The 14,736-nt window shown below is 42.0% G+C and overlaps 1 protein-coding gene across 1 annotated transcript in view; it reads left to right on the top strand.

Annotated features, from left to right (window-relative positions):
• LOC135212073 (alkyldihydroxyacetonephosphate synthase, peroxisomal-like) overlaps nucleotides 1-14,736 on the top strand; it is a 132,084-nt gene that overhangs the window by 97,848 nt on the left and 19,500 nt on the right. The window contains exons 11-12 of the mRNA XM_064245421.1: nucleotides 9,733-9,863; nucleotides 14,354-14,468. Coding sequence (XP_064101491.1) covers nucleotides 9,733-9,863; nucleotides 14,354-14,468 — 246 coding nt within the window. The remainder of the gene's footprint in view (nucleotides 1-9,732; nucleotides 9,864-14,353; nucleotides 14,469-14,736) is intronic.

The following is a 14,736-nucleotide window of genomic DNA, read 5'->3' as shown; positions in this document are numbered from 1 at the left end:
AAATTTTCGTTTGCTTAGCTTCGTAGTGGGTTCCCCGTGTTAGTCTAGCTTTTTAAGATATCGCTTTCAATTTTTTTTATTGGATTGATTATTAAACTAAATTAATCCTATTTATATCAGTGAATTGATTGATTGTTTTTTCCGACGGTTCTTCCCCACCACTAGTAATTCTTTTACCTGGCTGGGAAGACCACCGGTTTATCACGGTGAGCCACCCGGTTTAACGGGGTCCCCCTACCCGTCCCCCCATTCCCCCCCCTCCATACATTGCCATTCCACGGTCGATGGGTGGGGATGACTCGTTTCTCACAGGCATAGCGTCCGAGTCTGCATGAGAGGTGGGGTTGACTCACCGGGACTGGTGGGGATTATCCCCCATCCCCTACTGGTAACTCTTCACTCGTCACGGTGCCCTACCGGGGGTTTTTCGGGGATCGGGACCTTCCCCCCTTATCTACCGTCCTTAACTGGCCGGGCTCCAGGGGGATGGGCGTCCCCTAACCCCAACATTCTTCCCTAGCTCTTTCCCCCTCAGTTCAGTCCGGCCCAGGGTGTCCCTATCCCCGCCGTACCGAACATATGAGAGGTGGGGGGAGGGAAATCACTGGACCTTTATTCCACCTTTAGGATAGTTTTTCACACGAGCACTTACTGATATAAGAAAAGGGTTTTTTTATTTGGTTTTATTTTGGTTAATTTAATTATTTTTAGAATCTTTTGCGTTACTCCCGGGGGGTTTTTTTATTTCCCGCCTCTCGTTCTAACTCCCTTGCTTCGTTAGAAGGTTTGACATTGCTCACTCAATATTAAATTAACTCCCGGGCCATACGGAGAACCTCCGGGCCCATAAGGAAGTCTATTTTTAGTCATTATGACAAGTGAGCTTAGGCGGAGGCAGAAGAGACTTTCCTTCCCCCCCTCGTAAATTTTTCTACGTAATATTCATACGTAGAATCTCTATCCGTCGGTCCTACTCTCCGGCAACCCACGGATAGTTTGCATATTTATTCCACCGGAGGTTGTCATTGGTACTCATGTTATCCTTTGACTTACAGATGCCTTTGTGCCAGGGAGATTGGGTGGACAGTGCCTATCCTCCAAGACCTATGCGGTCCATATAGTATGCCGTTCTTCATGGCAGGAATGTTTGCAGTGAAAGTGGGAGGATTTTTAAGGGTTTGGCAATCAATGAAGCTTTGCCCAAACCAATGCCTACTTGCTAGTAGGAGATGGCCTCAACTAGTAGTAAGTTTTCTTAGCAACTTTCTTCAGTTCATTCCGTCACCTGGAGCACTTGTTGTTATATTATACCTTTCACATATGAGAACACATATTCTATAATTATCTCAACACAACAGGACATTCCTCCCCTAATCCCTCTTCCCTAACGCTAGACCCTTTTTTTTTTTTTTTTTTTTTTTTTACAGGGGTTCTGATGAAGAAAAGAAGAAAGCTTTGTCGACTCTCAAAGCTTGGGGTAGGGGGGTTTTTGGCCTGAATTCTAGCTAAGGGCCGGCCCCTACATTCTTTACCCAGATATGGCGGACCTAATATTCCCAGGAGCCAACGAAAGGATCAGTGGTGGACCCGGGAATAGCGGCCGGCCCTTTTGGACGGCCGACCTTCAAGTCATGATCTCCCTACAGGAGGTGGGGGATTTCCCAGAGGACGGTTTGCAGAAGACGTTGCGGGCAATGAACCTCGACGTTGAAAACCCATGGCTTATTTGACTCCATGGGTACAGGTAAGGGTGTTAGTAGGGGCAGCTCCTGTTGGGTTCTCAGGGCCCTTTCCTGAATTCCCTTTCAGCCATCCCTTCTACTGGATCCATTCTACTTCCACTTCTTTTACCGGGGCTTTCACTGAAGAGCAGGCAGGTCCTGTTCCGTCCTAAGGCTAACTTCAGTGATCCCCAAGGCCTAAGATGGGGACCGAGGGAGAAACTTAAAAAGTCTCCTCCCCAAGAAATCGGCTCATCCTGACAGACCACTATAACTCCGGCTCACCACCCACCGGATCAGTTAGGTCAAGGGAGGCCTCTTCCTCTGCGTCGAGGTCCCCCAAAACATAGATCACGTAAGGATCGGAGGGCCTAAGTCCCCCTCTTTTTGATCCCGAATCCTTTTCGGCTAAACATTCTGGAGGCAGGTGGAGTGATCCGTAGGGGCCTTGGTTGACCAACAAAGGTCGGCTTCCCCCCCCCGGTGCTCTCGCCCAGCTCTCCAGTTCATGTTACGTCTTTCCCGGTCCAGGTCGATCTCAATCGCTGGGCATCAACGGCTGGCCGATCAGGAGAAATGCCATCGCCGGCCGGGATCCAAACCTCGAATTGCGGCAGGTTCCCCCTCTATCTGTGCCACCTTCTTCCTCTTCCTAATGCCAGAAATTCCAGCCAACTGCCGGAATTCAAGGCAGGCCAACCCCGTTGGGAGGATCGCTTGCCGTATTACCGCCCCGTTTGTCAACGGAATGTTTGACAATCGAAGGCATAGGAAACTCGAAGGCGTGAGGACTTCGAGTTCCACCACCCCAGGAGAACCTTCAACACAATTCATTGGCTAACGTCCGACGAACGGAAAGCCAGCGATGATGAGAGGAGGGAACAAGGTTCCCCAAGGACAAACAGTTGATCCTTCCGAGGGAACAGGCCACCAGCAGACTCTAATGAGAAGTCTGGAAGAATGGTGGTGGGGGGGTGGGAAAACACCCGCATTCACAGCCTTTTAGGAGGTCCTTTCACCATTTTTACTCCGGTGGGAAGGGACGCCAGCTACCAAACCACTGAACCTTAACCCGGTTAAGGTAGTGGGAAGCAAGCCTTTCAGGCCGCCCTGAAAGACGAAGCCCCTGCCTCAACTTACGAGAGACGGAACCCAACCCCCTCTCTCTTAGTCCCAGGCTCCGAGACGGGTAACTTCGAAGGGGCAGTTCCTACTTTTATCAAGTAGGAAAAACTCAAAGACGGACTGTGCCACCTTCCCTCTCTTTTAGTGAGAGACTCCCAAGGTTGGTTTCGGACTCCCTCTCATCCAGATGGAGTACGACGCCCGGGACTAGGCTCGCGAGATCCCTTTCCTCCATGACTATGGCCGGAGGATGACGGGCTCTTGTACCAAACCAACAAGGCCGTTATTTTAAAGTTTTGGCTAAAGGTCTGCCTGCACACCCATGCAGTGTGGACCTTTACGAACTTCTTCCTCATAGCCAGGAGAAATTGTAGGAAGCACGTTTCTGGTCAGGAAGGCTACTTATTCTGCCATGACACCCAGAAGAAGAAACTGATTGCCTTCCCTCAATTTGTTTGGGGAACGGACCTCTTTCCAGCACCAGTAGTAGCAGAAGTCCCCTTCATGAGGCTTTCTAAGGTCCAACCAGTGCCTCAAAAGTCGAGGGTGGGGACTGGTAGGGCCACAAAGCCGGGAGGGCAGGAATCTTCTGGTCCTAAACCCCAAGGGAACAAGAACGAAACCCAAGGAAAGTTCTTTCTCCCTTCCAAGCCTTCGCAACAAACGTTTTGGTTTCAGGCAAGTCCCAGCATCAGCAATGGGCAAACCATCGTCGAATGGGTCAACAACAAATACCTTGTTCTGACCCCTCTAGTCCCAGCAAATCTCAACCCTCCACTTCCTTTGCTGTCTCGCCCAGCCTACAATTCCAACTATGCAAAGCCAGAAACTGTTTCAGGCTTTCAATAGGTTTGACCGAGAGGCAGCTAGAGCCAAGATGGTGCCTCTCGAATTCAGAGGGATCCGGCCAGGGCTGCTAACCAGGGGAAGGGGAAAGTTTCCGAGGAGCAAAAGAGGTTGGCCGCCCCTCGGCACAAAAACCAGCAGTGAGAATCCCAAGGTAGGAGGGAGGCTTGGTACCTCTTCCGCCAGCGGTGGGGGGGTTCACGCCCTTGGGCCTCAAAGTATTAGTAACAAAGGGACTAGGTTGGAGGGTTAGGCTAGAGGGCCCCCCTCCCCCCCCCCCCGTTGGGTGCCCCCCCCCCCCAAACCCCCCCCCAAACAAAAGAAAAAATTTTTTTTTTTTTTTCTATCAAGCACCAACAGAACGGAATTGGTAGAGTATACCGAAGACCTCCTTTCCTCAAAGGAGTAGTCTCAAGAAGGTCAACAATTTAAAATTTCAAGGACGCTTGTTTCCAGCGGGTCCAAGAAAGACTCCGTTAAACCGAAAAGAATCAATCCTTAGACTTGTCCCCATATGCAACTTATTCATTCATTGCGGACAAGTTCAGGATGCTGAACCGTTTCGCAGGTACGGACCTTACTTCCCCGTGGGGCCGTCACAAACCTCTATAAGATCTTTACAGATGCCTCACATATCATGTTCCCATAGCCAGACCACTTCCGTCCGATTCCTAGGCCTTCAAAACTAGGCCAAACCAGATCCTACTCCTTCCAAGGTAATGCCATTCGGGCCTCAACATAGCCCCCAGGATCTTCAACCAAATTGGCGGAAGCAGTAGTGCAAGAGCTAAGGAAACAGGAAATAATGGTTAGTGGCTTATCTGGACGATTGGCTTATTTGGGCAAAGAACCCCAAAGAATGCAAAGAAGCAACGAGGTCAGAGTGATCAAATTCCTGGAACATTTGAGGTTTTCAAATAAAAACAAAACCAAGTCCAAGACTAACACCGGAATCACGATCCAGTGGGTTTCGGCCTTCAGTGGGAACTTACAATCGGCACACCTATTCAATTCCGTCGTTGAAAATGGAAAGAAATTGCATAAGAGCTACAAAACCATTTCTCCAAAACGACAACAAACATCCCAGGAGGTGCCAGGAGAGGATCCTGAGGGCTCACTCCAGTTTTGCATCAGTCACAGACGTTCTTTTGCTCAGAGCCAAACTCAAAGATATAAACCGAAGTATGGCGGCCTTCAAGAGCGAATTGCGAGTCAACGGGACAAAAACTAGGCCTTTAATCCCAGGCAATCTTACGGCAAACGTCTCCGCCCCCTGGACGGAGACAAAGAACCTTTCCAAAAGCCAATTTCCTTCCCTACAGTTTCCCCCTCCATCATTTAGTGATCCCACCCACAGACGCCTCACTAACAGGGTGGGGAGGATACTCCCAGTACGAACAAAAAGTTCAAGGAACTTGGTCGTTAACATTACCGCCAGCTACAATATCAAATGTACTGGGAGGCCATGGCAGTATTCCTCACACTGAAAACGACTACCTCCTTCCGCCCAAGAACTCTCATTCAAATTAGTTTCTGGACAGTGCAAGTAGTAAGTACACCTGCATCAACAGGGGAGGATCCAACTCTCAAGCCACACTTTGGAAAACCATGGTCATGATAGCCATCCCTTTTCTCTGGCATGCAAAAAAAAACAAATGGCACCTGTCAGCCAACTCACCAGGCAGGAGTCAAGAACGTAGTAGCAGACGCTCTATCACGCTCCGCTCTCCGTTGGAATCGGAGTGTGGACACTGGGGGGAACAGGAGTTTCATTCAATTGGAATCAGGTCTTACAAGTCCCGGGACTCCAAGTTATGAACCTTCTGTTCGCCACGGAGTCAAACCACAAACTCCCTTTATTACCGTGGCACCCACCTCGATACCTCGAGCATACGCTAACGGATGCAATGATCCTCTGATTGGAACGAACTGGAAGGAAAAAATTTTACCTCTTCCCTCCGGTGAACCTTTCTCATGAAAGTTTTAGACAAACTCCAGGACAGTTCAAAGAAAGGCCAAGTAGCTCTATGTTAGCTCCCAAACTGGCCCAAGACGCAACTTGGTTCCCTCTTACGCCTGAAGAGGTTTGAGAACTACCCGACCACTACTGGATTCCCAACCCCAAAACTAACGCCAGTTAGTTGGCGAAACTCCCAGACTGTTGTTCCGCTTCCTCAAGAATTCAGAAAACCCTAACTTTTATGGATGTTTTTCTGAAATTCGCAGCCATGAGAATTCAGCAGAAATTGATCCCCACCTGAATATGATCAATTCTTGGCAAATCAGATAAAAGAAAAAGGAATCTTACTCCCTACCGACCAATATGATTCATCTGTCAAGAAACTAGCAGAGTTCCTTAAGTTTTGTCCAAATTCTCCAAGGTCATGACAACGTAACCTAGCCATAACTTTCTTCAGATCATTGTTTGAGAAAGGCTTAGCAAGGCTAAGCAACTATCCACTACGACCAAACTCAGCTCTTAAAAAGATATTCCAATTTGGTTTTTAGAGCATAGACCTCCTTAACGGATTCGGTACGTTTAACGTTCCTACCACAAAGCTTGTGCTAGATTAAGACCATCAAACGAGACCTTAAATCAGTCTCTTCGGTTCTTAAATGATGTCCCTCAAACTTAGGCCTCGAGGACATTAACAATGACTCTTGCAAGTTATATAATCCCTCCTGAGGGAAAAACCCTAAGTTCTTATTAAGGTTTAGCCTCCGGGGAGGGCTAGAAATATCAGAAACTGTCAGCTTTATCAAGGGAACCAGGCCCACATGAGTTCCTCCCCTCAGGGGAAGTCCTCTTATCCCCAGATCGCCATCCTTTTCTAGCCAAAAATGAAGGGACCCCTACAGGACAGATGGGGTCCTCGTGGAAAATCCATACCACTACCTCAAGACATTTCCCTTTGTCCCTGTCAACTCATTAGAAGCCTACCTAAGCAGAACAAACTCTGAAATCTTCAGGCCCATTGTTCATTAGGAAGGGAAGGGTGCGGTACTTTATCCCTAAAAGGGAGCAGGCAACAAAATTTTATACTTCATTAAACAGGGCCAATCCAGCAAGTCCTTGTTTTCCTCGGGCCCACGATGTTCGAGGGTCGGTGGGACCACATCTATTAATTATTTCCAACACATGATTTTGACGATCATTAAAGAAGTAATACAGGCTGGAAATCTCCGACAGTTTTTCAAACGGCACCTACCTAAAACCCTTAGAAGCCCATCAAATTTTCCAGCAGGGGTACGAGCTGGAAAAAAACACAGTTTCTACCTGATTCCTTAATTTTTACTATAACTTCTTGTAGCCTTCCCTTGCCTACCTGCCCCCATTTGCACCCCCTTACTTAGTTTAGTTTAGTCGCCTCCATGTATTGGGTTACCTTGAGTTTGCTTTTGTTCATCACTTCGTAATCGGATTCAGTTTCCATTCCCCCCCCCCCCTTTTGTATATACAACTTATATCTTGTCTTTGGGGCCTAACCTGTATTGTTATGGTTTGTTGTTAGGCTAACTAATTTTTTAAAGTGATAACGCCCGTGTTTTTAGGGCTTATACTTCCCTTAGGGTAAGGACTGTAAATTTTAGTTTGATTATTATACTATTAACCCTTCAAGTGTTTAAACTTTACCTTCTTAATTTAATTTCTCTTACTGTTACCTCAAGCTTGGTGTTTGGCATTCTCTGGTACTATTTCACTAGGGCCGACACCAGGTCAAGCCCAGAAAAAGGGGATTTTTTGACGAAGGAAAAATCTAATTCGGGTGGGCCAACGACCTGTGTTTCGCCCTGTGGAAACCCCACCCTGTAGTTAGATTTATCCTCACCCCAGACTTACACCCCAAGCTTGGAGGCTATCTTCAGGAAATGACGTTCTCAGGGCCGTAGGAGGCGCTCACGGTAGTAGTAGACCGGGAGCCTGTAGCACGGTCTCCTCCGTACGTTCGTGGGGTTTTGTCGAAGAAGAGCTAAATTGGCAAGGGACCTCTGGTAGTGATTTCCCACTCGCGCCTTACTATAACCGACACTTCTGATAAGAATGGAGCGAGCCATTTATCTTGGCATTATATTGTTTTCTTTTTTTCTCTAGGATGAATAGCCAATATTTATTCTTCCAGAAATAGTATCAAAGGAACCATTTCACAAGGGCGGAACCAAGGTCCGTTTGCCCAGAAATAGATTTTTTCCCTTCGTCACAAAAAGCCCTTTAATTAACTACTTCTATTATTTATTATTATTCTTATTATTTGAAAATATAATAAACACGTGCATCTTACCTAAATAAACTTCTCTCATATCTCAGGTAAGAAAGAGGAATTTATCCTTACAATTGAAAATGGAACGGATCATTTTTCATCTCCTTTTAAAATAACGACCATTATTTGAAATTTTGTGATTAACGTTTTAGTTATTATTATTATTATTATTATTATTATTATTATTATTAAATCAACTGAAATTATCAAGAAACATTTTACATACTAAGTACCATAAAAAAAAAAAAAAAAAAAAAAAAAAAAAATTCTTTCATATCGGTAAAAGAGAGAGAGAGAGAGGAGATGACGAGATGAGGAGAGGGGATGAGAGAGAAGAGACGAGAGTGTTTATCTCTCTCTGGTTTATAACGCTTCCCAAAAGCAAAAAGAGAGGGATGGGAGTTACCACTATGTTTATGACCCACATTATTATCTTGGTTGGCAAAAGAGAGAGAAGAGGGAGGAGAGTTAACCTTGAATCTTAAAAGTGGACATTGGAATAGATTTTAGGTTTTTACGTATTGTTATTTCTTTAAAATACTATCACAACATGAATTTTGTAAAGTTAACAGTTAATTATTACCTATTATTATTATTATTATTATTATTGTTATTATTATTATTAATTTTAAAGTATTATTAACAAAAACAAAATAGTACAAGTAACAAAAATAACCGAAGTCTCGAGTTAAATCAGTAAGAGAGAGAGAGAGAAGAAGAGAGAGAGAGAGGGAGAGAGAGAGAGAGAAGAGAAGGGGGGGGGAAAATTGGGGGGAAAATGTCAGGACCACGTGATTGCCATAAACATCTGCAGCTCTCTCCCAGCTCTTCCCCCTCCTGGCTGTCACAGAACTTTGATAGTATAGCTGACAGTTTTAGTACCTGGATCATCAGAAAAGGTTACTGAAGTTTACTTCAAGAAGACTGGGATTTCCGTTCAGTCTTCCAATAATTTTTCTTTTTTTTAATATAAGCTAAAATTCTTTACTATTCACTATGGTATTTTTCTTTAATGAATTGATATTATTGCTGTATAAATTAATATTAATATTTGAAAAATAGTAAAATCATTCATTTATCATACTAAAAAACATACATCTTTGTTGTATAGTGAGAGAGAGACGAGGAGAGAGAGAGAGGTAGTGATTATTTTTGTTGGAAAATCAAACAAAGAGAGAGGAGAAACTCTGGCTGAGAAACTATAAAGGATTCTTATCTTATCATAGTATGTGTTTTTTTAAAAAGCGTCGTAAACTCGGATGCGTCGGAAGCATCCAGCGTCGTAACCTCGGAAACAAGCGGTCGTAACCCAGGGCGGATTTTTCAAATGAATATTTAAGAAAAAGCGGTCGTAACCTCGGTAACGTCGTTAAGCCGAAACCTGTCGTAACCCGGGGACCGCCTGTATTGGTTACCATGACGCCCATAAATCACCAAGTTTCAATTAATGCTGGTTTTCACTGATCAGCAACCTGCCGAAAACGGAACCCTGCCAATAACCGGGGACTGCCTGTGTTGGTAAATTATAGTAGTTTTACAATAATTTCACTTTTAGTCATTCCTTTGGTTTTCAGGTTGTTACAACAAGGTTTAAGGTTTCATTGTAACTCTTAAGTTACATCTTGATTTGTAATTGATTGATCTGTGTAGATTTTTAGTCTTCTGATGTGGGATATGTGTTAGTTGCATGTTTCATAATTATTTCTAAGGTGATGAGTCATCTGTTAATTTGTGTGCATTTTCAAGTTTTTTCACTATTATGTATTTTCTATTTTTCCTAGGCTCAGAACAAGAAGTTGCTGCACAAGAAAAACGTTTATACGACATAGCTTTGAATAATGGTGGTATACCTGCTGGTGACGCTAATGGGCAGAGAGGGTACATGCTTACATTTGTTATAGCATATATTAGGGTAAGTTTGTATGTTCTTACACAAATAGGCTTTACATTTGTGATAGCATAGATTAGTGGAGGCAGTCCCCGGTTATCAGCTGCCTCAGTTTTTGGCAATCTGGTTTTATGGGGCTTGTTCAGCACCAAAAATTGCTGATGATAGAATATTTGTGCTGATACAGTGTCCTCCCCCCCCTGCACGCGCGAATAGCTCTAACCCGCGAATAGTTAGAACTCCCCTAAAAAAATGCTTATACAGTATCTTCCTATCTTGAAAGTCCAAATACCAAATGTATACCTTAACATCCTAAATCAAATTGACCTCAAATTATTATATTATTGTATTAATCTTTGAGATTATATTATTAACATAATTTCAAAGTCATGTTAAGCATTAGAACCCTTAAAGATACACACGTACATAGGTATTTACTTCTTACACTTTCAGCCAAAAGAGAGAGAAAGAGAGAGTTGTCCTTATTTAAAAGAATGAAATGGAAAGGTTATTGTATTTCTTTTAAAAAATTATCACTTATGAATTTTGTAATAACAGTGGTACCTCATTTGTCAAAGGTTTCTTGTGTCGAATTTTCCATTTTTCGAACAAAATTTTCATGAAAATTTTGTATCGTTTGTCAAACAAATGCTCGTACTTTGAACTGACTGATTATCTAGTTTATACGTACTTGTACTATTTGATGGCCTTCTGTCTAACAAGTTAAACTGTATTACATTTTTTTTCATTTACAATATATAGTTTAATGGTAACCATATTCGACAAAATAAATAAAAGTGTAAAGCATTTAATATAAAATTTAGCTTTTAGTATAACATTTAGCATAAAAGATGTATAAAATCGTACGTAACCACGGTGATGTCACACTCAGTTGACTTGAGACTGAACGAGGAAGGGTTAATACATTGAAGAGAGAGTTAAAATATTACTGTATGTATGTAGAAGCAATAGCAATACACATAAAAAGAGAATTTCCCAATAAATTTAATGTAATGATAAAATATGAAAACAATCAAATGCAATACAGAAAAAAAGAAAAGAGAAGTCTTAATTGAGCCAGTGTTCCATGCACTTTGTGAGACAGTCTAGTTGAACCATATTAACAAAATAGTAAATTAAAGAACAAAGCTTTTCTCTATAAAATTTAGCGTAAATGATCAACAAAATCCTTCGTCATTGCGGTGATACACAGCTAACTTGAGGTAGAGGGAGGGAGCATTTATATCTTTGAGGAATAATTAATAAATGATTTTAAGGTATCGTGCATCGTGGTATTGTTGAGGAGAGAAGAGACAGTAAAATCTTTACGATAATATGTACATAAAAGGAGTACCAATTCACATAAAATATATAATGTTATTTCACAATAAATTCAACATAATGGTAAAACCAAAACCTGAAAACAATCAAATGCAATACAGTAAAAAAAAAAAAGTTGCTCGATTCAGTGTTCGAAGAGAGAGAGAGAGAGAGAGAGAGAGAGAGAGAGAGAGAGAGAGAGAGAGAGAGAGAGAGAGAAACGGCCCTGCTTCCCACTGACTTATTAGCTGGGCTTGGATGATTATTCACCCATTTCTTTCACTTACGCTCGATCTGCCCAAATCACTTTTATTTTTGTTACGGTAAAATGGCAATCTAGTGGCAATTGCTTTTTATGATCTACGGTAAAAGTAATGATCTACGGTAAAAGTAACTCAGCTCTGTAATAAACGAACTGGCACCACTTTCAGCTTCTGCATGCCTTCAATTGTTTGTTTTTAAACAGCTTCCTTGTGAAAAGTTATTTTATCTCTCTCCTTTTCTTGCATTCTTGACTTATTAGTACTTGCATATTTGTTTGCAAAATCTTCATGTTTGTTGTTGTTTGAGATTAAGCTGGCCTTATGCCAGCACAGGCTCTTGCTCCTAGAGCAGCCTTTAGAAATGTTTGTTTTAAAAGTCTGACATTTGCCAACAGTAAGTTGATGGATTGTGGCATAATTAATCTCTTTCGAGCACTTAAGATCCAAGTGTAAACATGCTGATTACTCTCTCTCTCTCTCTCTCTCTCTCTCTCTCTCTCTCTCTCTCTCTCTCTCTCTCTCTCTCTCTCTGACACACAATCGGACACACACTATCGATTCCTTTGATTATCCTTGTACTTAATATGTGAATAAAAATTTATTTTATTATTTACCTTTGCATACTGCAACCAATACGGCTTGCTCAGAGAATTCCAAACTCTCCTCCCAGTTTGTAAATCGTACACCCAAAAAAAATTACGAAAATTTTACTTCATATAACATACTGTTTCATTACTTGACACTCTTAATTTAACTTTTAAACATTAGTAATGCTGGTACAATCTGTATGTATTATGTTATGAAATTACAGTACATACAGTTAATGCACTTTCAGATGTGATCCCATTCGCACTTTTTAAAGATGATACCCCTCCAGAGTTTTACCTCACATGACATACTTATCTCTCTCTCTCTCTCTCTCTCTCTCTCTCTCTCTCTCTCTCTCTCTCTCTCTCGTCTCTCTCTCTCTCTCTCTCTCTCATAGGTAGCTTCTCACGCTAGTTCATGATTTAAATGATTGAATTTTACCTTCACCTCTACAAAACGTTACTTATGTACGGTACATCATGTCTTCTATATTTTATTGAATTGTGTTAATTTGTACTCTAACCAGAAAAAGAATTAGGGTAACTCTAGTGTACGTACATACGAAAGTGAATATGTGTGTACATAGTAGTTACTGTAACTATTTTTATGCCAACCAGGATTATTTCTTTTTTAAGGGTAATGTATTAAAACTAACTTTTTAAATCAAAACAAATACAGTAACCTTAGTTTCATTTAAAAGTTAGCCTAATACTTATGGAGTATGATTAGGGTCATATTTAGTTATCGCCCCCACAGAGAACGGAACACACACACACACACACACACACACACACACACACACACACACACACACACACACACACACACACACACCTGGATAACCGGGGGACTGTCTGTAATTGCTTGGTAACTTACTTATATAAAGTTTACATTTTTATAATAGAATTGGGTTTTAAATATACATACTTACCAAGTAATTACTAGCCCCTCAGTGGCATGGTCGGTATGGTGTTGGCCTGCCACCTTGGTGGCTGCACGTTTGATTATCAGGCATTCCATTGAGGGGCTAGAGATGTGTATTTCTGGTGATAGAAGTTCACTCTTGACGTGGTTCAAAAGTCATGTGAAGCCGTTGGTCCCGCTGCTGAATAACCACTTGTCCCATGCAATGTAAAAACACCATTCAAACAAACAAAAAGAAACCAAGTAATTACAGTGGCCCCCCCATCCCCCCCCCCCCCGCCCCCCGGTATGCACGGGGGATGCATACCAGACCCCCCCCCCCCCCCCCCCCCCCCCCCCCCCCCCCCCCCCCCCCCCCCCCCCCCCCCCCCCCCCCCCCCCCCCCCCCCCAACCCCCCCCCCCCCCCCCCCCCCCCCCCCCCGGCGAATGATTAGAATCCGTGAATAGTTTGGTACCTATAAAAATGCTAAAAACAGCCTATTTTGTTAGTTAAAACTCAAGAAAAAACCCATAAAAAATGTTTATACTTGGTTTGTTTAATAGTGTTATTACAAAAAGTGCTTTTTATGCTGAAATTGATAAAAAAAAAAAAAAGGAATTTCTGGATATTTCTCATAGAAAAATACCGCGAAAAGTCAAATTTTCTGCAAATAATGCGGGGAAATGTTCTAGAGAGAAATCCGCGAATGTGTGAGTCCGCGAATCCGGAGAACGCAAATACATGGGGTTCACTGTACTTGATCAGATCCCCCCCCTCCTCCCCTCGCATGCACATAGACTCATAAACAAATTAAAACCATTTTGCTAGTACTTCTCTTCCCCCGAACGTGGGTGGGGCGAGTGTCCTAGCCACTAGAAAACAGCACAAACCGTGAATTTCAAAATTCTGGCTGCCAGTTCTAGAAGCTTTTAAATTTGTAATTACTTGATAAGTATATATAAAACCTAATTTAATTATAGAAATATAATTTTATGACTAACTGACAGGGAATAAGTTGTTGCATGAACCTGTTATATTCTGATGTGTCAGCAGTATTTGTAGCAAAAACATCATCTCTCATAAAAAGGTAAAAATACAAATTGTATAGATATGCACCCTACGAATAGTATCATTAAAGTCACTATAAATTGCAACAAGTTTTATAGATTATTTTTACAAAAAAATATGAATCCTAGATGATGTTAGTTTTTGTGTATTTTTGTTTGAGGTAGGTGTGTATATGTGGAATATTTCCCTATTGTGAGATTATTCTCCATTTATTAATGTAGTGTTAACTAGATCACTGACTTTTTAATGTAATTGAATATGAATATAGCACCATTGCTGATAAAACATGTTTTGGAACCTATAGAATTATGTTATAGAAGTATTAATGATGAGTGAGTTAAAGTTGCATAATTTCTGTTATTTTCTTCAGGACCTAGGTTTTGACTATGGAATTGTCGCAGAGTCTTTTGAAACCTCTGTGCCATGGGATCGTGTACAAACTCTCTGCCATAATGTTAAGCATCGCATCAAAATGGAATGTAAAGGTGAGTGTAATGCCAATAATTTAAAATATTGGTATTTCATTAAGGGAGCCTCATGGAATTTTGAGTGCAAGTTTGCGGTATCTTCAACCTTTATAATACAACAATGTTTTCTCCTATGTACTATGTACTTGCATTATGCAGTTCCACATTGAATTGGGTGTCATTGTTAAAACTCAAGTAATCTAGCTCATAGTCAGATCCCTGAGAGTTCTCTTGATTTCCTAGACCAAGATAGTAGAAAATCAACATAACAATTTATTCACACTAT

Source organism: Macrobrachium nipponense, chromosome 40 (genome assembly GCF_015104395.2).
Source record: "Macrobrachium nipponense isolate FS-2020 chromosome 40, ASM1510439v2, whole genome shotgun sequence".
In the NCBI taxonomy this organism is placed as follows: Eukaryota; Metazoa; Arthropoda; class Malacostraca; order Decapoda; family Palaemonidae; genus Macrobrachium; species Macrobrachium nipponense.
The sequence above is the reverse complement of the archived record's forward strand: the minus strand, read 5'-3'. Positions and strand labels throughout refer to the sequence as shown.